This window comes from Rhodamnia argentea, chromosome 6 (genome assembly GCF_020921035.1).
Source record: "Rhodamnia argentea isolate NSW1041297 chromosome 6, ASM2092103v1, whole genome shotgun sequence".
In the NCBI taxonomy this organism is placed as follows: domain Eukaryota; kingdom Viridiplantae; phylum Streptophyta; class Magnoliopsida; order Myrtales; family Myrtaceae; genus Rhodamnia; species Rhodamnia argentea.
Window position 1 is genome coordinate 29,344,962 of NC_063155.1, and position 25,834 is coordinate 29,370,795.

Consider the following 25,834-nt stretch of genomic DNA (forward strand, 5'->3'; position numbering starts at 1 on the left):
AATAGCTCGGAAATGATTCTCAGTTCGATCGGGACTTGGTGGACCACCGGGCTTAGCCCGATTTGGTAATGAGGCCCACTTTTTGGTCCAAGGAAATGGCGATGGGCCTGTCGATAGTCCAAGGGAACAGCCACAAAACAGTAGAGCACTTAAAATTCTCAAAGTCAATTCTGGTCACGGACTTCCAATTTGGTAACTCTTTCCATCTAGCTAGGCGGATTTAGCGTGTAGTTGCACCCCCGGATCCGGCGTGCCGGACGAGTTTCTTCATGAGCAGACTAAGAGATGTAAGAGCCAACTAGAGATGAGAGGCCGAGACGACAAGACCGATTGGTGGCGGCGGTGGTGAGTAGGCGAGTGAGAAGGCCAGAGGCAAAGAAAATGTCTGAGAAGGGAGAGTGGGGTGTGGTTCATACTCCCTATAGATAGAAAAGCATGCGGGTCCCGCTCACCGATAAGCAGGCGGGGGTCTAAGGGAGCATCATCCCTTATAAGCCGTAGGGCTTTTATAGTTTAAGTTAGTATTGTATTGGTAGTTTGGACTTAGACACATGAATAACTATTATTATATACATATATATACTCATTTAACTTGTAATTGAATGATATAAGAGATGTGTGGGCTACTAACTATAGTATAATCCATTATTTGATATATTCCTAGTTTAAGGGTGAATCAAGAAAAACCTTGTGTTTTGATTTTTTTTTCCTCGTTTTTACTCTTTACTTTGTTGTGGTTTGTACACCGAATCTTAACAAACTTGCAAATTAGAGTTATCCCAAGGCCTAGACCGGCCTGAAGAGAAAGAAACTATTCGGCCGGGTAGCCCCACTTGGTCCAATTTTAGCCCAAAAAAACTAATTCGGGTCAATTGGGTGGTTCGAGTTTTTTGGGATACCATGATTCTTTTAGCACCACAAATGGGGTGGCCCTAACACACAACATTTCCTTCGAGCACAGTTTGTGGGATTTTAACGAGAAACCTCCACTTTTGAATCTGGAATTGTCGCAACGCTCGGCCAACTACACCAGCCCTTAAGGTTCAGGCCTATGCCGTACGATCATATAAAAAAATCTCTTAAAAATGAGGGCAAACTACGGCACTATTTTGTTAGACTCTATAAATTAGTCCTATAAATGAGCGCTTTTAGAACAGTTGATAAGCACGCTAAATAAGGAACGGTTCAATTTTCAAAGTACTAATCACGCGTAACACGAGACCAATTAATACATTAAAAAACAGTAAAATTGTTGAAGTTGTTATTATCTCACATCGGTTGTGAATGGACCTTGTATGCTCAATCCGACTTGTAACGTGAGAGTTGTCCCACATCGGTTGCGAATGAATCTTGTATGCTCAATCCAGCTTACAACGTGAGAGGGGGTGTTAAAGCTGTTGTTGTTGTCCCATATCGGTTGTGAATGGATCTCGTATGCTCTTTATATTTATGTGATCTCCCTCTTTCTATTAGGTTAAGTTAAGGATATGGCTGTTCCAACGGATTTTCTTCTCTCGCATTTCAAAAGGTAGCTCAAAGGATGAGGTTATCCCAACAATCTCTCCCTCAAAAGCGAGGTTTTTCCTCTCACACATTGAGGTTGACAAGTAAAAAAGATGCAATAAGATCTTTAAACCTTTGAATCAGTACACCAAAGTTTTACACTTTTTTCTTAAAAAAGATGCAATTAATTCTTTTAATATTGCCTCCGCGGTACTTCGGCCTTGACTTTCTTGGTTAGGGTCACTTTTGTGCTTTCAAGTCTAAAGCACGAGAACAGTGGGAATTCACTTTTCTATTACACACAGAGGACTCTCGTATTAAAAGCTTTGAAGAGATTAATAAATGACACTATATACCCATGATAAATACGGAAAAACATATTTTTTTTTAAGGGGCGAGTTACACTTATTGGTTTTTAAAACCAGTTATATACGAACTGATAAACAACATGGACTAATCATTATATGTTTCGCGGGAAATGTTAAGGTTATTTTACATGGTTAATAAAATTCCATCTTTTCGCCGGAATAAGTAAATGATAGCGGGTTGTAAACGTAATAACACACTTATGACGAGCGTTGGAAATTTGTTGAACTTTGGGCACAAGATTTAAAAGATTTCCAATGAACGTATCGTCTCTTTTTGTTTGCTTCTCGACGAGTTTTATGTTCACATTCACGTGATAGAGCGCCACCTCTTTTCCTATCTCTCTATCTCCTTTTATTTCAAATTCTTTGAGAGGTCTCTTTCTTACGGACAGACGGATCACAACTTGCGCACATGGTAGAATCGAAACCCTAATAAATAAATAAAATAGAAAGAAGGAAGAAAAAACCATGGAGATAGATTTCTAATGCCATCATGTAACATATTGTACACCCAAAAATATTCTAAATAAAAAGGGAAAGGAAGCAGAGACTTATAGACAAGAATATTCACGGACACATATTTTCTTTTCCTAAGTTTGAGGGTTCCCCAAAGCAAGCCGGACCAATAACGGGACAGTACCGGGTCCTCTCCCATTTACCCAAGAAAGAGCAACCCGGACCAACTGGACCACCACCACGAAAACGACACCGCATCTTCGCTCCCACTTAGACGTTTCCCTAGCTTTAACGACATAAAATCTGTACAAACCAGACAAATTACTCCTACTTAACCCTCTTTTAAGTCTAAATTCTCTACTTTAATCTACGCAAGAAGATCCCCCCGCCGCCCACCATTTAGCGACGTTGCCGCCCAATCATTTGGCAATCTATGGATACCCTCTTGAATGACAATGACCCCGACAAGACATTTTGATTCCTCAGGCGACGCTGATGATGCTGTTGGTTGGGGACGAGTGCGGGGTTGTCGCCGGCGCCGATACCGCCTGCTGGTCGTCGGAGGGTACCGCCGTGGCGAGCTTGAGAGACAGAGGCCAAGGTTCCGCCGACTCCGGAGCCACGGTCGCCTTGTTGAGGTCGAGAGCGGCCATTTTCGAAGACGGAGGGATAGGGAGGACCGGAACCGGACGGATGGGCTTCCATGGGTGGCCCTCTTTTCCCAGCCGCAGATTTTCCAGCAGATTCTCGCCGGTTCCCGGCGAAACCGCCGGAGGCAAGGAAAGAGGGAAGCTTGGTACTTGGTGCGCTTGATGACCCTCCTCCATTGTAGAACTGGAAACCCCAAAGTACTGCAACAGAAATTTCAGGGGAGAAGCAATCTTAAGTTGATAACATACTGTTGATCTTCCTTGTCTTTTATGATCCTTTCCAAACCCTAGAGGAAAGATCGATTATTCCATTTATGGCACTGCCATACCTTTTATGGAAAAGAAAATCCAGAAAAAAAAAAAAATCAAGGATAGGATGTCGCAGCCTCTCATTCGGCATGTTCAACGCAGATAAAGACAACGAATCAAAACAGTTGTGCAAGGATTTGCGGATTTGGGTTGTTCATCAACAGCTAGGAACAACAATTAATGCTCTTGTTACTTCAAGATAGTGCAGATTTTCAGGAGAAAAGCTAGACTATCGAACTATTGATGCTGTGTTTACCGAGTCGGTGGTGATGTCGAAGAGGCTGGACCGCCGGCGGCGGCGGTTCTGGTTGATCCGCCGGAGGAAGTACTTCTGGGCGTGGCTCGCAACCTGGGTCGGCGTCCGCGTCTTCACGAAGTTTCTCGAGATCCCTCTCCAGTCCCCCTTCCCCACCTTCTGGAGCCCCAGCAAGAACAGCCTGTGCTCTTCCTCCGTCCATGGAACTCCTATAAGTCAAGCCCCCGTAATTAAATTAAATCACCTCGAGAATCTTACCAAGACCCCAGTTCACCTAACTAAAAAAAATCGTATAAAATCCGACGACCCAGAAACGGCTCATCGAACTTTGCAGTTTTATGAATCGTAGCGATTCAATTACCTCTCTTCCTCTCACGGCTGCGACCGGAGGGGTGAACGACGTCGTCGGAGGCGTAGCCGGCGTCGACGGCGTTGGAGGTCTCCAGGGTGTGCTCGTACTGAGAGAGGTTGTTCATGCTCGCGCTCTTCCTAAAAGCCGACTCCTCCTCCATCAGACGCACCCCAAATAGCATGATGCCGCCAGCCCCCTCCGCGGCGCCGCCGGCCCCTCCGTCCGCAGCGCAGGTCCGCGAGTTATGCCCGTTGTTCCCGCACTGCGAGCAAGTCCGCGACATCTCCTGGACTGTCCCTCCTTTCCACTCCACTCGCTGATCACACACGCAGACCGAGAGCCTGAGATATAGGGGGGGTGGGGTGGGCTCAAAGTTCCTCAGACCACGAAAGAGGAGGAGAGGGAAGCAGAGCGTTTCTAGAGAGAGAAAATGTGCGGGGAAATTGCATGGCGATGGGCGAAGGATTAAGAGAGTGACGGGGAGTAAATAAACGGTGGGGATGGATTGATGGACGGACGGCGCATGGCGGCCCGTTCGAATATTGAGCGATTCAAACGATGCCAGGTGTCCTCGGAATTTCACTTCTTTGAGGGTTGGAAAATATTCATTTATCGCGCCGTGACGATTGGGGTAACATTATCAAATTCTCGTGTAGATATTGTACAGCATCTGCATATGTATGTCGACATGCACCTTTGAGAATACTTTGCTCACACATTATCCAAATTTTAGCTATAAATCCTAGTAAATAGTTGCGAAAATAATGTTCGCTCCGATCGGTAGTTCGTCGAAGAGGGAAAGTACGGGAAAAGAGAATATCATCCCGAGCCAAAAAAAAGAAAACGAAAAGGGACAGTTTCTATTTAATGCCAATCATAATATAGTCTTCCTAATTATGTGCAAATATGTAAGGGAAGTATTATAACAATTTGACGTGACAAATTATATGGTTTGTTTATATCGGGTACTATAATATATGTCAATAATTTGTTTCGATTATTCAATGATCTCGACAATCATTCTGAACCTCTGACGTGTGCGTGATTAATTAAGTTAATGGCCGTGATTAGAGCTCGAGGAAAAGGTGGAGAAAATTGTCTGCTCGCCAATGGAAAGGCAATGGGAAGTGGAGGGCAAGCAATCTTTTGATTAAGTTATTGGAATGTGGGGTTGGAAATGGAACTGAAAGTAAGAGAGAAAAATTGGAAAAAGAAAAGGGGTGGTGGAGCAGCAAAAGAAGGGGGGGCGGGAACGTCTCCACCGTCGGCTTGGCATATTCGATTGGCCCCTCCTTTTTGGAAAGAGATTTGGTTCGTGTCTGTGTTGACCCCATCGTCCATAGTGAACGGTGACGGTGACGACGGGCGGCGGCGATGGTGGTGGTGGAGATGGTGGTGCGGTCTACCTTCAGCCACGATCCGTCTCCTCTTTTACCTCAGCCTTTCTATGTGGCTGGCTGCGTGTGCGGATTCCTTTTGCTTTTCCATCTTTTTTTTTTGTTTTTCGGCCTTTCTTTATGTAGTTTGAAGGTTTGGTGGGCTGCTGGCCTTTTTCGCTTCCGTTCTTTCCTTCCTTTCGTTCCGCCTTTTTTTACTTTTTTTTCGTTTCCCGGCTTTGACCTTTGGGAGCGAGAGTGGTGAGACGGGGTGGATTCTCCCATCTCCAGAGATCTTCCCTCGATTCGCTTCACATGCATGGGAGCTTTGCCCACAAGCCGACGAAACGCGTCGCCGTCCTGAGGCCATGACACGGATGAAGATAAGGAACGATGCGGTCGCGACAGATTGGGTGGGTGTTCCTACAGTCTTATTCTCGACGGTGATGAGACAAATCCGAACTGATTAGAGCTAGAACAATTATACATCAGGAAAGCGACGCGCTCGTTGCATATACCCCGCAGCAATGCCGTTCCCATTGTCTTTGGTGCCGTTGGACGATAAGGTTAAAATTCGCGGATCATAAGTGCGGGGATGCCTTTAATGTGGATTTGGAATTAGGCGAAGATCTTTTCGATGTTTCGATCTTGTTTATAATCCGTCGATCAGAGATAATCCCAATTGAAAAAAAAATAATAATAATCAAGGTGATTCCGACCCTTTAACAAAGCGTGGTCGGGTTAAAGCGCGAGTCGGCAGAGCTTAGTGAAAAGGAATAATCACGTGCCCGAATGGGGCAGTGTCAATAACAAGGCGAATCCGCGGTTTTCCTTTCCTTCAGGGTGGGTGGTTTGGTGTGGTTCACGTGCGCTAAATGGGCCCTTTTTTTTTTTTGTCCGGAGGGCGGCTTATTGGATCGGCACGTGTGGGAAGCGCGGCGTTTGTCGCGACGCGCGCGACATCGATCCGGCCACCTCGGTTCTCCCGAACTTGTGTGGCGGCTAAGGTTCCGCTCCTCCTCAGCCTACCTCTCTTTCTCTCTCTCTCTCTCTCTCTCTCCCTATCCTCTTTGGTCCTCCTTGCTTTCCTGCCCACCGAATTTTCGTCGCTCCAAAGACCAGAGCGGACAAGGAGGAGAAGTGAGCAAATAAAGAGAGAAGAAAGAGGAAGAAAAAGAGACACTTTGCGAACGTCACCTTGTCTCCCTTTTACTCCACGGAACGGAAAGCACTCGATTTTTTTATCCGAATCGGGCTACAGGCAGAGGGTTTTCACTGTGGTGAAACGGGGCTCGTGTGTAATGACCCGGCACGATCTGCTTGTACCCGACAGCCTGCGAGAGTTGTTCGGACGTGAGTGACCGCTCGAGGCGGTAAGCATTTTGGAAGTGGGCTAGCTCGGACGGACGGATCGAGTCACGGGGTCCTGAAGTCGATATGAGACTCGATGATGTATAACAAAACATTTTACCCACACGAAGTACTGATGGTATCCTCAATAACTCGGTCGGCTCAAAGCCTCGGAGACTCCATAGGTAGCTCTCGTTGTGCATACACGGCGATCCATGCGATCATATGAGCCTTACAAAATGAACCCTCAACTTCGGGGAATATGAGAAATCCAACTCATCCTCTTTCATATGCTCATTCCAGTGAACTTTTTAAGATCTCTTTTAGAATCATCCTAATATGAGAAAGAAAATGCACAACAACCGTATAATGGATCAATCTAGACGGTTAATTTGTGCTCTTGTGGTTTGTCAGCCTTGATGTGAATCTCGGTGCTCGTTCTCATTACTTTTATGGAACTTATTTCGCTATGGAGCAACATTTGCTTCTTAAAGATCATTGTCCATGTAAGTGCGTAGAAACAAAGTCTCAATACCAAAATTTAGGGCTTCGATTTCTTCTTCTTCTTTTTTTTCAATTCGTAGGATCATGTAAACCTCAATCTAATTTTCAAAAACCCCAAAATAATTTGATCCTAATCTCTTTAACCTTGCATCAAAGCAATTTTCCACAAGCACTCTTACTTGGATCTAGATCACAAGAGATAATATAAGTCATAGAACTTTTTATCTTCTGCGGAGTCGATTTAACATTCGCTCAAAGAACTCACTAAATTATTCAATGAGGTCCTGCCTACATCGGGGATAATCCTAAGAGATTCGATATCGATTTCCAGATCATCCCTGGCGGAGATACCCCCGTTATCAATCCTTGTCGTCATCGTCGTAGTCGCTCGAATTTGCTTTGACGTACGAAAATCATCTGTTCGTTCGCTGTTCTCCCACCTAAAGTTAATGGACTAATCAATCACAAATGGTTTTGAAAGGAAGGATAACCCCGTTTGCATTTTATGAGAAGTGGGCTTACTTGGAGTCCTCTTTGAAGGGCCCATGGGCCGAGTTGTCCTTGCCAAGTCCAACGCCTGCCCCGTGGCTGGGCCCGACCTCAGCTTCCTCTCGCAGGTGGAGAGGATCGAATTCCTCATATCCATTTACTAGCACAGATTCCATGCTGCTTTCCTTAGTTTTCCTTAAGGCCAACTCCAACCACCCCCAAAAAAAAATCCACTTACGTGTTCCTGGGATAACAAATATTCTGACTTTTCAAATGATAAAAAAAAAATCCGCGATTTTTATGCGAAGGAGGAATAAGCCCCCGGTCCATGCATTTGATGCGGCACATGACGTGGCTAACGGAGCTGACATGACATGCAGAAAAGGACACGTCGGCCTGAGAGGCACGTTAGCAAAAGAGTCGAAAACACTGTTTCTTACCATTTTCGATTTCTCTTAATTGGGACTAATCTGCCTCATGCGGGTTTCAGGATATCGATGTAACTCTTTTCTCTATTAATCCGACATTTTAAAACGTCGCCACTAGTAAAATGCCACATGCCATCATGCCATCTCGCTTCGATGGAAAGATTTAAAGGGCTAAAAGCTCGTCTGAAAATGAGAAGATTTCGCATTGGGCAAAATTCAGAAACTTGGTTAACCTAGACCTAATTAATTAGATATTATAGAGGAGACATCGACAGAAAGTTTGTGGCCCGATACTGATATTTCCAGCCTCTGCATGTGAATGCTCGAGCCGCGGCAACGTCGTTGTCGTCAATGAATAAGGTGGGGGGAAAGGGTCAAGATGGGCGACGAGTTCATTCACATGCAGAGACCAGATTTTACATGGTCAAGGAAATCGAAATGCAAAGGGTCGTTGCCATTCCATTCATTGGAGCAGGAGTTGCGTGCACCTTTCGACCTTCGAGTCTGAAAAGCATGGGAGCTCGAATGATGAAGAGCCAAGAAAGGAACTGCGCGGGAGGGGCTGAAGATTCTCGACGTCGGTCGCTTTCTTGGCCGCCGTCGTTATCCTCTCTTTGGAAATTGGTTTTTTTAGGGTTCCTTCGCGAAGACAATAACCTCATTCTGCTCCGTGGATGTACCGCAGTTCAGGATGGCGTATGCTCCTAACTCATTAACCCCACCTTCGCCTCATGGAAGGGGACATGGAATTGTTGCATGACGTGCCATTATTTTCCGGCCAAATGCGGGCATCCATCGAATTCAATTATCAGATACCAAAACTTTTTTTCTTGAGCTTATGCAATCGTAGCCCACGATGCAAGTTTTTCTCTACTAAAACCCAGTAAACAGATGATTATGCTCTGTTTTAGAGTTTCCTTTTCATCCCCCTATTTCGATAATAGAACCCGGCGCTAGAGGGAAGTCCACCTTGTTTGGCATGTGGATTTTCTCTATAACCTTTTTTAGTTATTGGAATCACGAGTGACTCTGTCAAAGTTTCTAGGAATTTATGGAGAATCACGAGCAAGCTTTTGTTTATCAGCTCAAGCAGATCGCTGAGAAGCGAGTTATCGCAGGTCAGCAATGTTAATGGCTTGAGAAGATGACCTTCTTTGGTTGCCAAAAGAAGGAACTGGGGGAAACTAGAAAACAGGTGACCTCCTTTGAATTTTTAGGGGTGAGTATGGCATTAGGGTACACACTGAAACATGAAATCGGACCAGGGAATGCTCCTTGCGTGCCATTTTGATTCTGTAGCATTCCGGGTGAGATGCCAAAGCCAAAGAGTGCCCCTTTTGCCTGTCTCTTCATTCGCACGGTGCCTAGTTTTTTTTTTTTTTTTGGTCATAGCACGGTGCCTAGTTGAGGATTTATATATCTAGCTATATCTTGCATCCGATTCAAAAAGCTTTCTCCATTGAAGTATTTAAGACGGGGCTTGAAGCCTTCGGAAAATCTTCTCCTTTTGCTTTTCTTCTTCCTATCGAGGTAGCTTCTCTTCTTACTTTGCTTAATCAGATGAGTGACGACGCACCTCAAAGGGGGCGGGCGCCGGGCCTTCTTTCTTTGAGTCACTCGCTCCGGGGATATCTTCTTTTCTTTCGTATGGATGGGACTAAATTGCCTAACCAAACCACTTCACTAGAGTTGCAAACATAGCTCAGTATTCTGCATCTGCACTGGATTTAGATACAGCATCCTGCTTTTTGCTCTTTTGGGAAAAAAGATAGTCTCAAAGGAAGACAAAAAGTCCAGGCTATTCAAAAAACGAAGTGAAAGGTTACGAACTCACTCTTCTTTACAGATTATTAAATAGAGTTATTACTAATTCTCTTGTTTCAAGAAATCAAGGTTCCAAAGTCACTCCCAATTCCACTTAAAAGAATCAACCTTATTGCCTAGAACCTGTAACAAATTTTTGTGTTTTTGTTGGTATATGTTTTCTCACGACCTCACATTATTCTATGGCGATCGATGAAGAATGTATAATCTGAAACCACTAGTCTAAATTTTTATTTTTTACGATATTTATGACCGATATTTTTTGCTTTCTTAGTTTTTTATAATTAAATGTGATTCACTGCAATCGCTCAGCATAAAATACGGGTGGTGTCTGAATAGATCCTCAAACCTGTGACAAGATAAATTCCATGTTCTAAAAAAATGAAAAATATATTCCAACGAGTAGATTCCATATTCTAGATAGAACATGTACTGAACCTAAAATTTATCACCCCTATGAACTATGATTGCCTAAGTACGCCAAGATGGAGAGAGAACAAAGAGAAAAATGGGATTAGGGTTTTGGTTAGTGAGTACGTAATTTTTTCACAAAAGGCGTGCATTTTGGCTAATTCAAGGTATTCTTGATGGTGTGACTTAATTGGGATCTTCCCGTTGGTTGCTAATGTCATGTGTGAGTAAGAACCTCCAACGTAAAAGTTACCAAATGGAGGAGTCTCCATATGCTATAGGAAAGATGAATCCAGTTCACAAATAATACGAAGAGAAATAATTATAATTAGTGATCATCATGGGACTCAATCTTCAAGAGTTTTCGACTCGCAATATACCATTACTTCAACAGTCACCCAAATACTATTATGCTAGCAAAATCCTAATACAAAATCTTCTTGACATGCTAAGATGACTTCATAGGGATGTCGCATAAAATGCGAGATATGAAACGCAGCACGGGATGTATCAAACTTGATTCTAATGTCATGTTAACCATGTTAAAGTGAGAGAGAATTTTCAATCGAAAGCCTAAATACGTCACATGGAGATTGGAAACATTCTTGAATTTGATCCTTACATGTTCTCTCTATGGAATGGCTTCATCACTCACTTTTGGTAATGTAATACTTTCACGTGGCCGGTGAACAGCACCGCCCAGAGCAGGTCTCACAGGCAGCACAGGCTCTCAGTGTACCTCAGTTACAGTGAGACTTCTTCTTCTGCCCTCGTTCTTCCCACCAAAACGCTTGGGGCCTCTCGTGTTTGTCAGAGAATCCTAAGCACCACCTAAAATTAAACCAACTTCTCACCCTCCTCCCCTATTTTTTTCTCTTTCAAAATCATCTCGATCGCTGTCGTTATCAGCAGTAGCTGACAAGAACATCGGCATGTCGTTCTTGTTTTCTTCTGCTAAAAGAGCTCGTGTTCACCTGCTGTTTTCAACCCACCGCGGGGATGTCGAGGTCACTCCCCGGCCACTTCATACTAAACGATGCCGCAAAGTTTTAAGTCGGACCTGAACAGAAACCCTGATGGAGATTACGTCGATAATCCAGGAAAGAAAAAACGACGGTATCGTGTTTGACAGAAATAATTAAAATGGCAAACCACACTTTCATCTTCCGGCAACTTAAATTATTAAAAAAAATTGACGGCGATTTCACAAAATCTTATATGATATTAGAGCGAGAGGTCATGAATACAAATATTTTCAGGTCTCCATTTATTCACGCTAACATTGTTCAACAAGCACCCGGAAGAGAGTAACTATCGGATACGTACACAACGATACACAAGTATCTCTAATTAGTAATTGCGTCTGATGAACATCGGGTGAACTGAATTTGTCTAAAAAAGATTTGCAGAACCCCCAAAGTTAAAAATTCTCCCCGCAGCTCGAAGTTGACTGTACACACGTGAACAACGCTATTATTGGAAGTTGGAACTTGCTGGTGTGGTCCGTACATCACTGAGCCCAGACAAAACAATCACGTTGAGGGATTTAAAAAAGGTGGCCACTTGCTTCCCGGACAGCAGTTTTTGTATTGGTTTCACTGAAGGATGTGCTCAAAGACCTATTGACTTCTATTTAATTGACAGTGTGGTGCCAAAATTGCTCGAGGCTCCTGTCCTAAAGCCAACAAATATATATATATATATATAGACAGTGTGGTGCCAAAATTACTCGAGGCGCCTGTCCTAAAGCCAACTAATATATATATATATATATATATATATATATATATATATATATATATATATAATATCTTTGCCGCCCTTATTTAATTAACACGCATCATTAAAACCCATCATCAAAATTAAATATAGAAAATGTGACTTTAAGGGTGAGTTCGTCTCGCGAAAAATGAAGGATCTGAAAAATATTTTATCAGAAAAAATGATTGTTTAAATCTTTTAGTATAACTAGTCAACGAAGAATATTTTCATCATTGATAACAATCTATGCCTAATTATTTTTATAGGCGATGAAAATATTTTCGTCTATTTATTTTTCTAAACTTTTCAAATCACTGTTTTTCGCGAAATGAATTTAACATGATTTTTTTTTTTTTTGTGGTTGTTGCTGTTGCTGTTGTTCCAAAGCGAATTCAACTGAATGACCAATTAAAGCAACGACAAATCATAAATAACAATCTATGCTTGATTATTTTCGTAAGCAATGAAAAATTTTCATTTCTTTATTTTCGATATCATCGAAAAATATTTTTTAATTAGTTATTTTTCGCGAAATGAAGGCGCGCTAAATGTGGAGTGATTTTTTTTTTTTCTCTCTCTCTTTCTTTATTATTATTTTGACAGAGTGGATTCAACTCCCAATTAAAGCAGCGAGAAACCTAAGGTGGGGTCTCGTGAAGTGATTAGGCGGAAGTACTCCCAAAAGAACAGGCACGTGCCACGTGGTCACATGGAGTTCTTTTTGGGGTAGTGGAGTGGGGGGAACGGGGGAACCAATCAGGTGTCAGCCCTGTGCCTTCTTCCACGGCCGGTCCCATCTCGGCCGTCCGCATCGATCACAGCTGGACCCTTCTGTACGTACAGCTGGCATTTCACTACTGGGAAGCGGAGGCAAGGCAACGAATCTCGCTCCCTCCGAGACAATCATCCCAACGTAGCAATGACATTTTGTCGTGTCTGAAGTTAATTTTGTAATTTAATTTTTTTTTTCTCGCATGTCAATTACCTCGTGATCAATATGTAAATTTAATTTTTCCGCTGGGCGATGGACTGGCTAAAAAGTCAGTGAAAATAAAATAAAAATTTAAAGAAATACTTAGTTTCATAAGTACGCATTGTCATTATTAGATATGGCCAAATGGAACCGGGAGTCTGGAACTGGCCCTCAAGCGCCTGTTCCAATTTCAACCCGTTTTTTTTTTAAAGGGGGGGGAGAAGGCCTGCTGGAAAAGAGTCGTTAGGGCCCGAAACCGGCAGTTCAGCCTTTTCTAGTAATCGGAACCGCCGATTCGGTCGAATCGGCCACGTCTAGTCGTATGCTTATGCCTTCGCCACTTTCGATTACATATTGTGCATGGGATTTTTAGATGAGTTTGGTGGAAATGAAACTCGACACATGAGGTGTTTCGTGTTTGTTAGAGATAATTAGGAATTATCTTTAGAATATTTAATAATTCTGTTAATTCTATATGTCTTTCAAGATTGCGTGTATTTCTTATTTTGATTGCATGTGTCTTGATTGATTTATATATTATATTATAGTGACATCATAAAGTACATAAATAAACCGATGTAATCTTCATTATGTATATCGAAATATATGCGAATTTCATAATTCTCTCTTCTACTTTATTATTCTCGACTCTGTTGATTGTTTGAAAAATCGGAATTCGCGTAATATGGTAAGTATTGAAGATCCGACTAATAGTTAAGTAATATACATATAGTGGAAAGCAATATATTACCAATTGCACATTTCAAAGCTTCCTAATAAAATTCACTATTCCATGTTTGATAAGAAACAATAGAATTAATTACTTGACATTTTTTATTTTTAATCAAAGGACTTTTCTATATTATGCATGTTTCTCGCTTGATCATTTTCGGCCATACACTTGCCCATCGATCTAACCGTTTGGTTTCGATAAGGAACAAGTCGAGCTACTCGTCACCTGCTCGAGATTGGCCTAGTTATTTCCAAATTTGAGAAGCTCGAGTAGCTTGTCGAGCCGAGTTCGACCCCATAGTATGTGGACTTACGATCGGTGCTCGAACCTAATTGACCGTTTCATTTTTTTACGTGTTTTTTCTATTTTGACGAGGAATGATGTAAAATGTAATATCACTATTCAATTATACGTTTACCCTCTAATATAAATTTAAGCACCAACGAAAAGGGCAAGTGCGAGTATTTCTAGCGGATTTGAGTTCTATTGAGCGAGAAAAGATTACTTAACATGTTTGGTGTTACTTACTTAAAGTAGAGCCAGACTCGAGTGCCCTAAGTTTTGTATCGAGTTGAGCTCAAGCAAAGAAAAGAAGCCCTCGATCAAGTTCGAGTCCAATTTCAAGCTTCAGTTTCATCTGGAGCCCGGTACTGTATCGGCTCGACTCGCCTCCAATTTTTCCGTTCTTTTCTACAATTATCGATTTCGATTGATTTTCCATGAAAGGAGATCACGGCATTGCAACGTTCCAATTCCCGTTTCGTCATCGTTCACGTGTGTTTTTTTTCTCTCTTTCTTTGGGGATTGAAATCGTTCACGTGTCGAAATGTCTAGTCATTTCCGAAATGGACGAGCCAACGAACAGTGGCCCCTTTGCCCATACGAGCTATGACTAAGACGGACCTTTAAATTAATTAATCTCGGGCAAACCAAGAGAAAACTCCAAGTCCCAATAACAATATTATTAATACACCGAAATTACAAACAGTGCACCGCATCTTCATTTTTCCAAAAAGTGCCATTAAGGGGGATTAATCGACTTAATTGATTGATTTGACCAAAAAGAAACTTAACATTGACCTCATTATCATTAATGTGTAAATCCACTTTAATTAACGAATATCTTACTAAACGCGTTCGATCATACGACCCCACATCACGGAAGAGAACTAAATGAAATCTTTTACTTCCATTTCCTCCAATACGAAATTTAATTTTCCTAAAAAAAAGGAAAAAAAAATTCCGGGAATTGCGATTTATCCGAACATTGCCAACCTGGGATTACTACTCATACGGCCAAGACAAGACATGTTGAACCGTCCGAACATTCTTTCCTTGTCCAAATAATAATCCTAAGAGGAAAAATTATAGAGACAAATTTATTCGTGTGGGGGTAAATTAGACATTTACTTGTCACGTATATAAGGAAGTGCCCAATTGGAATATCCAATTGAACCTCATGTCGAATGTTGCTTAAATTGCACGGGACCAAATTTGACAGAGATTTTAATAAAATTAGACCCCTGCAATTCCGGGCAGCATGCCACTATGATATTCAACTTCTTTTTCGCGTCATAATTTCGCTCCGAGAAAGCAAACATCGGTCATAAATTAGAACGAGAAATTTAATTCAACGCACCAAAGTCCGCTCTCGATGTCAAATGCGGGAAGGCAAAATGGGGGAAGTACGGCGCACGCTAAGTACATTATACCTTCGCTTCTAATTCATCCTTCGAGGACATTATAATAACGAATACGTAACATTAAGTCCTTCTCATTTTAGTTCCAAAAAATTTCAAAAACATTAAAAAAAAATCCGCAATTTTTTTTTCCTTTACCCTTTTGTTATTGGGATTTCGAGAGGGACGAGAAGATGCCGATCATCGTGGTTTAATCATGGCTCTAAGTAGAGGCTAAGTAGAATGTAATTTGCCTAATACCATCCGATTAGGCGCATCACACCCACCGCCCGCCAACCCGATAAATTAGAAGCAAGCTTAGGTGAATATTCCCCAAGGGGGGGAAAAAATTTAAAAAAGGGATCTTAATATTCTTTGCTTGCCACCTGTTTCCAAGTCATTTCGTTCTTTCCCCATCGAGAAATACGCACAAATCACCTAACTGGGAAATTAATCCTTTTTTGGGAAATAAATCGGCGAATATTAACATGTCAAAGCGACGCCAATCTTTGATTACATACCATGCTTTTGTCAAATTGCCATAAACCGACTTTTTACCTCGATCTTTACCTTCTCGATCCGATTCGCATTTTACCTCGACCAAGCCCCGATCCCCAAGAATTACTGCGGGCGGAAGGATCGAACCCGACCCGAGACCTCTCCGCTCCAATTTCAACCCGTCTTGGAAAGGAAGGACCATTCATGGCGAAGTAAAAACCTCCCATTTTCACTTCCCCTCGACCTTGCCTGCCCTCGCATTGACTCCATTCTCTCTCTCTCTCTTTTCAATCGAAGCCCATTCTTTAAAAGCCACAACCATCGTTGTCTCCTACCCCAAGAAGACCCTCTCCTCGCCGGCGATTTCTTGATCCCTTCCCCCCCACAACCGTGCCCTTCCATGGGCACTCCTCTCCTCCTCCTCCTCATCCTCCTGACCGTGTCGCCCTTATGCTCCGCCATCCGCTCTTTCCCGGCGGCCGCCGACGTCCCCCGGTTCGCTGAGGCCCCCGAGTACCGTAACGGCCAGGGCTGCCCCGCCGTCTCCCCCGCCTCCTCCTGTGACCCCTCCCTCGTCCACATCGCCATGACCCTCGACTCCGAGTACCTCCGCGGCTCCATCGCTGCCGTCCACTCCGTCCTCCGCCACGCCTCCTGCCCCGAGAACGTCTTCTTCCACTTCGTCGCCGCCGAGTTCGACCCGGCCAGCCCCCGTGTCCTGACTCGGCTCGTCCGCTCCACTTTCCCTTCCCTCAACTTCAAGGTCTACATCTTCCGGGAGGACACCGTCATCAACCTGATCTCCTCCTCCGTCCGCCAGGCCCTCGAGAACCCCCTCAACTACGCCCGCAACTACCTCGGCGACATCCTCGACCCCTGCGTCGACCGGGTCATCTACCTCGACTCGGACCTCGTCGTCGTCGACGACATTCGCCGCCTCTGGGAGACCCCGCTCCGCGGCTCCCGCGTCATCGGGGCCCCAGAGTACTGCCACGCCAACTTCACCAAGTACTTCACCGACGGCTTCTGGTCCGACCCGGTCCTGTCCCGGGCCTTCGGGTCGCGCGAGCCGTGCTACTTCAACACGGGGGTGATGGTGATGGACCTGGCGAGGTGGCGGGAAGGGGGCTACCGGAAGCGGATCGAGGGGTGGATGGAGGTGCAGAGGCGGCGGAGGATATACGAGCTGGGGTCGCTGCCGCCGTTCCTGCTGGTGTTCGGGGGGAACGTGGAGGCGATCGACCACCGGTGGAACCAGCACGGCCTCGGGGGCGACAATGTGAGGGGGAGCTGCAGGTCGCTCCACCCGGGTCCGGTGAGCCTGCTCCACTGGAGCGGGAAGGGAAAGCCGTGGGTGAGGCTGGACGAGAGGAGGCCGTGCCCGCTGGACGGCCTGTGGCATCCTTACGATTTGTACAGCAGGAGGGGCGGCGAATCCGGTCTCGGATCGGGTCCGGGTTCGGGTTCTGGCTCGGGCTCTTCTTGAGGGACGACATTGATCGGGGTACACGAGCTATTTGTTGTGAAGAATTGGAGGATTTTCCGAGAGACTCGATGATGATTCTTCGATCTTATATCTTTTCTTGCTTTCTCTCATACATTGTCCAGATTGATGATTCTTTGATACGTGTTGTACAGATTGGTTTGGCCACAGTAGGAAAGGATGAAGAACAATCTCTCTTTATTTTTTTTTTCCGGTGGGTGGTGGTGGTGGGGATTTCCATTTGTTGTGATCGCTGATCATTATTCTCAATATTTTTTTTTTAAGGGGGGTTGTTTAGGTTGGACAATTGATGATTCTTACAGCACTTTCTTCTTCTTCTTCTTCTTCTGTCATTGTCGTTGTCCAAATTCCATTTCGATTCACAAATTTTAGAGGAGGATGAAGAATAACAAACCATGTTGTTCTTTCTTTCTGCGTTCTCGCTTGTGTTGCCTATTTTCTTTTTTACCTCTTTAATTTTGCGGAATTTTTTTTTTAATTATTTTGGGTTTTCTTTTTTGATGTTTGAGTTAGGTGAAGTCCAATCAATACTGACACACTCCCCATATCTCTATCTCTAGTGGTTGGCTTTTGAGCTTGGCAGCAGCAATTAATCAAAGCTGCACTCTGTTTTGGACAGATCACTACTCTCATTTTCACAATGATCAATGAATGAAACCCCTAAAAAAAGGAGAATAAATTTCGCAAGTTGGAAAAAATCAATTCAATATCTACTTGTCCATGTCCATCGCTCTCCTCATAATTTTTTTTAAAAAAAAAAAAATATAACCCAGAAAAATAAATGAAAAATGATTTGTCCAGCCAGCTCGCACCGCTCGCGGGTTTCCCTTGGGGCCTCGAGGATTCCTAAATCCACACCTCTGCCCCCCCGGACATTAACATCGACTTGATCAAAAATATTCTTCAAAATGTCTTATGAAATTCGTAGCGGTTGCAATGTCCACGGTAATCCTCTGCTTTTCTTGTACGAATTTGCCACGCAAGCGACTGGGTTCTCTCCTCTTCTAGAGAGCTTAGGAGGAGCCTTTTTGTCCTAGGAATCGATTCCACTTAGCCTACGGCTCTGTAGCTTGCCTTGCTAGTTCGAAGTTTCTTCCAGTCTACGTGGCACGTCGAGAGGGTTCCAGCGCCGCCAGATCCAATGGTCGTTTGTACAATTCCGCCGCTGATTGACTAAAATCCGTCGGGTTTGCGACGACACCTAAGAGAAAAGCCGCCAAAAAAAAAAAAAAAGAAAAAGAAGCGAGACACTTTTGGCGGGTCGGCTGGGGACCCAACGTGCCTTAGCGGCTAATCTGGGATCGAAATCGAAGCCATAAATCGGTCGTCTTTTGACTTTTGGCGCTTCGTTACGTGCTTTTCACACAACTTGGGGTTCGATCTCCACATGTCCGCACAGCGCTTTCGCCGGCGCCGAGTGACTCGAACACCGAAATCGAATGATCCGCAGCAGCGATGATTGGGCGTCCGACTGGAGCGGATGATGACGATTCCGCCGTGTTGAATATTAGAGATTTCTGATTCGTTGACCTTGTTTTTTGCTGATTAAAAAAATGGGCAGATTTGGCCTCTTTGTTGGGTTAATTTTTACTTCGTATTCAGCAAGCGGCGGAGGCGGAGCCTTGTTCTCGACTGAACCTGGTTTGACTCCAACCGAAGCTTCGATGAGATCGCCGACGAACCCGAAGCAAAACTTAAATGGCACGTCGGAGACATTAAAAAAAGAAAAAGAAGCGTTTTTCCCGAAAATATAATGATATAAGCGAAGAATCTTTCTTATTTGTTTTTTTCATTTGCTCATCGTGTAGCAGTGAAAAGTCAAACGAGAACTTGCAGAGAAAGCTCCAGGTGAGAATGATACTCCTCTCTGCCGAGTTTCTAGGGCAACAGGAAGAAGAAGCCCGCGTCGACATCGTGTGAGCGTTCAAGATGGATCGGAAACCGCTACATTGGACCGAATGGAGAGTTGCGCCGTGTAAGGTTGTCGAGTTTGCACTGTTTTTTTTTTAAAGTTGCTATGTCCCGGAGAAACTAATTTTAATGAACATTCCAGATGATGCTTTGACAAACTCTACATGTTCTAATTCATGTCTGAAACAAGTGGGCTTTATGACAAGATTGTTGGACATACCTCATATTGTGGTGGATAATGTCAGAAACCAGAACAGAAAAAAAGAAAAAGAAAAAGGAGGAGTTGAAAAAAAAAACATTATTTTTCTTTTTGCAAATTAAATGGGCCCAAACACTCGTCAAGTAAAACACCATGGGCCCACCGCCCATCCAGGGGAAACTTGAGAGAGAGGCGAAAACCACTTTTCCCTTACGTGGAGACAAAATTACAAGAATGACCTCGGAACATGAGAAGCAAAGCGACTCCTGCCCTTAATGGGCTAAAAAATCGGGTTGCCTACTGACTCACTTGTCGGCCCAAATGAATGACAACAGTACGAGTACGGATTTGTTTGGCATGTGTTCGTCAATGGAAGGAGAAACACTCCTAACCACAATACTCACCCTTGATGTGATGAATGGTTAGAGACCGGGTAATGACTGCCGAATCAAATGATTACGAATAGACCTGGTCATGGATCTGGCAATTTGCGGGCTCGCCAAAGCTTAGCCTTAGCCATAAGAGGCTAAGACATTATTGATTGGTTTCGGCAAGGCCATCTAGGGAGAAAGCTTGGCCTAGCCCAGCCCATATTGAATTTGTGGATTATAGACAATTTGTGATGGATGGTCTAGGGCGAGAGTTTAGACCCGAGCTTAATGCTCGGGCAGGCCTCGGACCAACCAATTATCAGTTCCAGTAAAGGAGGCTGCTTGCAAACGATCTTAGCAATGTATGCAATCATCGTCTACAATTGGTGGTTAGTCCCTCGCGCCCAAACCGGACATTTCATAGCAAGAGACAGCAGACGGGTCTAAAGGTGTGCAAAAGCAAAGCCAAGTAGGGTATGAGCCAAAAATTTCGACCGAGGATCGACGATCCCTGAACCCCAACATCAAATAGCAATTAGGATAATAGGATTACCCAAAGAAGTACCTAACCTTGATATGTCTCCGAAGTGGTAGATGATGCTTTGTTAGGGATTTGATTCTAGCTGTTCTGCTTTCTAGATTGAACTGATTATTTCGAGAGAAGAGCATATGGGGTTAAGATAGGTTAGTGGACGGTTGACTATTGATGAGCTCGGTTGAATCTGGGTTGGTAAAGACTAAGTGGGTTTTAGTAGAGTGAACTCGATCCATCCATTCGTAACCAAACCTGTACCACTTCTATCTGCAGTTGGGACTCGAGACTTTCACGACCAAACTTAAGTTGCTAAGTCCTGGACTAGACCTAAGTTCCCACGACCGGAAACCCAACCCTTTGCAGCTGGACCTAGGTCTTGGGAAATCGGATTTAGGTCTCTAGTGGCCAGACCCCGGTCACCTGAAGGCTGAGCTCACTTGCTAACATTTATGTTATGGATTATACGAGATCCATGTCGAACAGCGATTTTGAGGCCATTTCTCTGGTGCCTCGGAAAACTGCCGGATAAAAAAGACCCCATGTCAACTGTTGGATCGTTCAATTTCGGATTATAAAAAATTCAATGTCGCCGGTTAGATGGGTCACGTTAAAATGGTCAGTGGAAGTTTTCATCGTCCGGTAGGAAAGCCCCTATTTCAGTCCATGGTCATTTTGCCACGAGACCTCAATGGTCGGAATTTTTTATTCCGACGCACGGAGAAATTGCATTTAGAGATCGGCTGCAAATCTGTGTTCACGCCATACAATCACGAGGGGAGTTTGGACGGCTACTCTGCTCCCATGGTCACGTTCCGATGCCTCCAACGACGTCGCTTTCGGCCTTTTGGACATTTCCTGACAATTATTGTTAACTGTTCTGGAGCAACCAAATTCAATCCGAGAGGGTCCACAGAGGCCGTAAGTAGGAGGAGATCATTCGATGGAAGACTTCCGTCACATGTGCCATCCCTCGCTCTCCGTCTCTCTCTCCCGCAGACACACTCTCAATGTGCTTTTCTGGGTGGGCCTTCGCCTTTGCCATGTGCTTTGATTGCTGAGCTCATCACTTCCTAGCTTCTAGTCTATTGGAACTCGTGGGGGATGCTTTGATCCTACTGCACTTATTGGCCTCGGAAAATGGTTAAAGAACTGTTGGGTTGGGGCCTTCCATTGCCGCAACTTCTCTCCTCTCGACTCGACATCGAGCGATCTCTCTCTCTCTTTCTCTCTCTCTCTCAGAGTCCGACTTTCCTCAGTTCCAAAAGAAGTGATTGCAAGATTGTAGTGGAAAAAGGTGGAAACTTTCCATTGAAACCTAGTTGGGTCGGGGGCCTCCTGCTACCTTTGCAACGGTTTCTTTCTCTGTCTCTCTTACCTTCATCATGGGTTTTTACTTCCGTGTAGATAGATGAGTGAGCTTATCATTTGGGGAGTTTCCAGAAGAACCGGAACCAGACAAGCCCCATCTCAGGACTGAAAATGACGAGAAGCAATAGAAAAGAAGAGGAGCACATGCTTATGCTATCCTCATCTCTCTCTCTCTCTTCTGAATCGGTTGCAGATATTAATCCTTTCCCTTTTGTCCTCATCCTGGATGGCTCATTACTTGGTCTCTCACTGTCTCTTAGTAGATAGATTGATGGACTTCCCAGCTGGGCTACAGGTGGCGATGATTTTCGCACAGCTTGCGTGGCTGGTGAAATAGCTCTGTGGTAAAATTTGAACTTTTGCTGAGGTATGGCTTCTTCCTCTTATGGATCTGTGAAAAGGACTCCCTTTTTGCCCTGTCTGATTAAATTGATTCCATTTTAATGCCTGTGCTGGCACTTCATAGTTGACTGCTCAAGGTTTTTATGCCTTGTCTGAAGTTGTTTTAGTTGGGGGTTGTCAATAATACTGGGATAAGGTGTCTGAGAATAGTGTGTGGTTCTCGATCTTCATGAAAGCAGATGGGAGAGACAACAGCTGCTTCAAATGCTGCTCTTCAAGTGTCGGTTTCATTTGGTAGGTTTGAGGGCGATTCGCTCTCTTGGGAGAAATGGTCGTCCTTTTCGCCTAATAAATACATGGAAGAAGTAGAGAAGTGTGCGGCGCCCGGATCAGTGGCCATGAAAAGGGCTTACTTTGAAGCCCATTACAAAAAGATCGCTGCTCAAAAGGCTGAGTTACTGGATGAGGAGAAGAGAATGATGGATGATTCATTGCGAACAGGTGAAAACAATGGAGATCTGAATAGGGATGATGATGAGGCCACTTTTGAGATCAATGCACACGAGGATCAAAGTCACTCTGGAGCAATTAAGCAAGAGATGAGCTTGTTAGCTGAGACAAATGTTTTGTACAGTGAAGACCCGAACGAGGATGACTTGATTACTATTGAATGTCAAAGCTCGTTGGTTGTGGGAGTGCAAGTAGAACCGGAGAGAAATCTTGAAATCACCGGCTTGGGTAAACCAGAGGAAATTAACTTGGTGAAGGAAGTGGTAGAAGTGCGCGACAACATTGAGAGGCCAGAAGAATACAATTTAGTGAAGGATGTGCAAGAAGTGGTGCCTCCTATTGGATCTCAAGATGATGTTAAGGAAGTTCAGCCACATTGCGAAATTGAGACAAAAGCCACTCCAAAATATGAAGTGAGGAGTGCAAAGTCGAACAAGCCAAAGCTCCCTCAAAAGGTACAATAAACACAATCTCTTGACCATCGTTGAAGGATCTTGATTATACTTGCTTTGATCATACTGCTGGTTCCCCTTTCTTTGTCTGGTCCAGATTAGCGGCGCAAGTAAGGAGCAGAACGCTGCGGTACGTAAGAAGAAGCCACAGTCACCAATGATGAAAGCCCCAAAAGTGACCACACCTCGACAGTTGAGGCCATCGGCTTCCACTACCCCAATAGCATCTTCATTGAAATCTTTGAGCAAGCCAGGAGTTAGTCCGTCTCCGGCCAAGGGCAAGAACCTTGCCAAGGGAGAGAAGAAAAATGCAGTTCCTAAAGCCTTGCACATGTCGATTGCTTTGGGTTCCACAAATTCTCATCCAGCTTCTCCTGCCACAAGGAAATCTTTCATCATGGAGAGGATGGGGGATAAGGACATTGTCAAGCGAGCATTCAAGATGTTCCAGCACAATTATGTGGGCCTGAAATTGTCTGGTGAAGAATCAGAGCAGGTAAGTTTTATGACGACGTTGATCTCTCTCATCTCAAACATACAACTTCTTTGTTGGAACTTGGAACTGATGATTATCATTGTTCAAAATCCTGTTGTTTGTAACACACAAAGCACATCGGTTCTAACTTTGGCAGGTGCTATCTGGGGAGGAAGAACCAAAGGCTTCCATTCCCCTAATTAAACAGAAGGAAAGCGGAGGGTAATGATTTAATTAATGACATTCTCCATGCATATTGCCCCAATTGCATCCTACCTTTTGTCTGAATTAATGCACGTGATATTTTCTGGCAGATGCTAACTTTTTCAGTTTGCAACTTTACTCTCTAATGCTGTTTAAAGTATTCTACCAGCATATTATTTGCTCGATCAATTGCAGTGACTTATTATACAACTAAAATTAGCTTGATGCAAATAAACAAATTTTTGTTCTACGTCTCGGAGCAAACCCAATTATTTCGTAATTTGTTGTGTGCCTAAGGAGCAAGGTTTTAACTTATCAGTGCATCATTAACATCAATCTCATATATCACTCTTCAGGCCACTTAAAGCAGGGAGTGGGGCACGAAAAGCTTCTCATCCTGCGTCTTCTTCTTATGGTTCCAGAAGTGATGAGAGGGCGGGAAAGGTTACAGAGGTTCCACTGGTGTGGATCATTTTATCCTTTTAGTCTGAAAATGTTTCTTTTGTATCCTTTACAGGCTTATATTTTTCTCGTCATCTTATTTCAGTTTATGAAGAAGCTGAAGGAAAGATCCACAGCTGTAGATAAAGGGAAGCCACAATATCCCACAAAGTTAAAGGTATAAACAACATATCTATTTGGGTTTGGGCATTTTTTGCATCATGGAATTTGTGAGAATTTTAGCATAACATCCTCCTTAAAGATCACATTAGTACAAGAAGATTGCTTTTTGTCAGGAAGAAAAGAAGGCAGGGCACAAAAACTCAATACCTGGTCTCACCCGGGGAGGCACATCCATATCAGGTCAGCCAAGGCATAGTAAATTGACAAACGGCCTGAAAAAGGTACAGTTCTTTCATATTAATCCATTCAAACCGTTCAAGATCGTGAAGTGCTTACATTATAAGGAGAGTTCGGTTGCGTGCCTTGGAGGAGAGCATATAATTGTGAAGGAACAATGTTTCTCAATTGTCTAGACTGAATGGAGCAGCTTTTCTGCCTGAGCATAATATGTTTATGTTATGAGTTATTATTGGACACGTCTGTGTCTAGGGGTCACCGGAGAATGCTGAGGGAGGGGTAAAAGGAGGTCATTCTTCTCATCATTAATTTTGGTACATCTTCATTTCCAAATGAGCCTTAAGAGTGTTTGACATGATGCTATCAACTGTCCCCTCTTCCAGCGTAAACCGGCTGATTCAGAAGCAGGAATCAAAGTGCTGTAGTTACCGCAGTTTTTCATTCGCCTTTCAGCAGTGTTATGTCTGGAAGAGAGACAGGAATGCGAAAGCACAACAACTTCATATAGCTTAACTTAATTTTCGCCATTGATCGTGTACCTTTGCTTCGTTCGGTGGACGTTTTTATTGTGGCCATAGCACTAACAATTGTTCAATCAATTTTACAGGTGGTTGACAAGGCTGAAGTTTGATATGATTATCTGAAAAGCATGCTTGAGGAAGGGTGCCGAAGAGGTGGGTCTGGTTTGGAGTACTTCAGAGGCATTCTGAGAGAAATATCCACATACTCAATGGTGTGTAAAGTCAGCGGATCACCACCAGTCATTTAGGAGACAGGAGGAGCTTTGAGATGTAGGTCAGATGTCTGGGTTATGTTGTCGCAAAGATAAAAGCAGTGTTGAGTTTAAGGTAAGGTAGGTCAGATGTTTCCTGAGATGTCGCATTTTTTTCACTCTCTATCATTACACATATACGCAGTGATTGTCTCAGAAACTTTGATTTATAGAATCATCTGAGAATCTGCACAAGGCGTTACTAGTCTCCACAGACCTCCCCCCCCCCACCTCCACACCTTCACTTACATAGGACTAGTTTGCAGTTTCTATACTTTATGTTGGAGACTTGTAGTATTTGCGGAAAATGTCGCATGCAGTTATATTTCCACTTGTATCTCTAGGGTTGGAAGCACAACTCTTGCTTTCTTCCTCGGCCCTCCTTATTCTTTCAAATGGATCTCTTTTGACATATCATGCTCCGAACAAGATGTCGAGACATGATCGTGTTATCACTCTATGGAAAGTGC

At 43.8% G+C, this 25,834-nt stretch overlaps 3 protein-coding genes across 9 annotated transcripts; 2 read left to right on the top strand and 1 right to left on the bottom strand.

The window, feature by feature from the left end:
* Positions 1-2,327: 2,327 nt before the first annotated feature.
* LOC115756420 (transcription factor MYB1R1) lies at positions 2,328-4,452 on the bottom strand. 2 transcript variants are annotated; one of them, XM_048280119.1, is made up of 4 exons: positions 3,904-4,452; positions 3,543-3,751; positions 3,113-3,178; positions 2,328-3,052 (listed from the first exon to the last, which is right to left on the bottom strand). In XM_048280119.1, exons 1-4 carry the CDS (start codon positions 4,175-4,177, stop codon positions 2,810-2,812), a joined length of 792 nt encoding a protein of 263 aa, XP_048136076.1. In that variant the 5' UTR covers positions 4,178-4,452; the 3' UTR covers positions 2,328-2,809. The 2 variants fall into 2 exon arrangements, with proteins under 2 accessions (XP_048136076.1, XP_030552048.1); XM_030696188.2 differs by having other exon boundaries at positions 2,328-3,178; positions 3,904-4,443.
* Positions 4,453-16,204: 11,752 nt separating this feature from the next.
* LOC115756422 (probable galacturonosyltransferase-like 9) lies at positions 16,205-17,842 on the top strand. Its single transcript, XM_048280003.1, has 2 exons — positions 16,205-17,404; positions 17,465-17,842. Coding segments are annotated over exons 1-2 (1,086 nt in total). The 5' UTR covers positions 16,205-16,320; the 3' UTR covers positions 17,467-17,842.
* Positions 17,843-21,673: 3,831 nt separating this feature from the next.
* On the top strand, positions 21,674-25,556 carry LOC115756421 (protein WVD2-like 7). 6 transcript variants are annotated; one of them, XM_030696190.2, is made up of 9 exons: positions 21,681-21,792; positions 21,881-22,175; positions 22,390-23,115; positions 23,210-23,608; positions 23,745-23,809; positions 24,148-24,253; positions 24,339-24,410; positions 24,514-24,636; positions 25,200-25,556. In XM_030696190.2, exons 3-9 carry the CDS (start codon positions 22,390-22,392, stop codon positions 25,221-25,223), a joined length of 1,515 nt encoding a protein of 504 aa, XP_030552050.1. In that variant the 5' UTR covers positions 21,681-21,792; positions 21,881-22,175; the 3' UTR covers positions 25,224-25,556. The 6 variants fall into 6 exon arrangements, with proteins under 6 accessions (XP_048135955.1, XP_048135957.1, XP_048135958.1 ...); XM_048279998.1 differs by having other exon boundaries at positions 21,674-22,175; XM_048280000.1 differs by having other exon boundaries at positions 21,674-22,175; positions 24,148-24,235.
* The last annotated feature ends 278 nt before the right edge of the window (positions 25,557-25,834 follow it).

Coding starts and splice junctions, on each gene's coding strand:
- LOC115756420 (XM_030696188.2), bottom strand. CDS start 4,177: ATGTCGCGGACTTGCTCGCAGTGCGGGAACAACGGGCATAACTCGCGG. Junction 3,752..3,903: donor CAGCCGTGAGAGGAAGAGAG/GTAATTGAATCG, acceptor CTTGACTTATAG/GAGTTCCATGGACGGAGGAA. Junction 3,179..3,542: donor TCGACATCACCACCGACTCG/GTAAACACAGCA, acceptor TTTCTGTTGCAG/TACTTTGGGGTTTCCAGTTC.
- LOC115756422 (XM_048280003.1), top strand. CDS start 16,321: ATGGGCACTCCTCTCCTCCTCCTCCTCATCCTCCTGACCGTGTCGCCC.
- LOC115756421 (XM_048279998.1), top strand. CDS start 22,390: ATGGGAGAGACAACAGCTGCTTCAAATGCTGCTCTTCAAGTGTCGGTT. Junction 23,116..23,209: donor AGCCAAAGCTCCCTCAAAAG/GTACAATAAACA, acceptor TGTCTGGTCCAG/ATTAGCGGCGCAAGTAAGGA. Junction 23,609..23,744: donor CTGGTGAAGAATCAGAGCAG/GTAAGTTTTATG, acceptor TAACTTTGGCAG/GTGCTATCTGGGGAGGAAGA.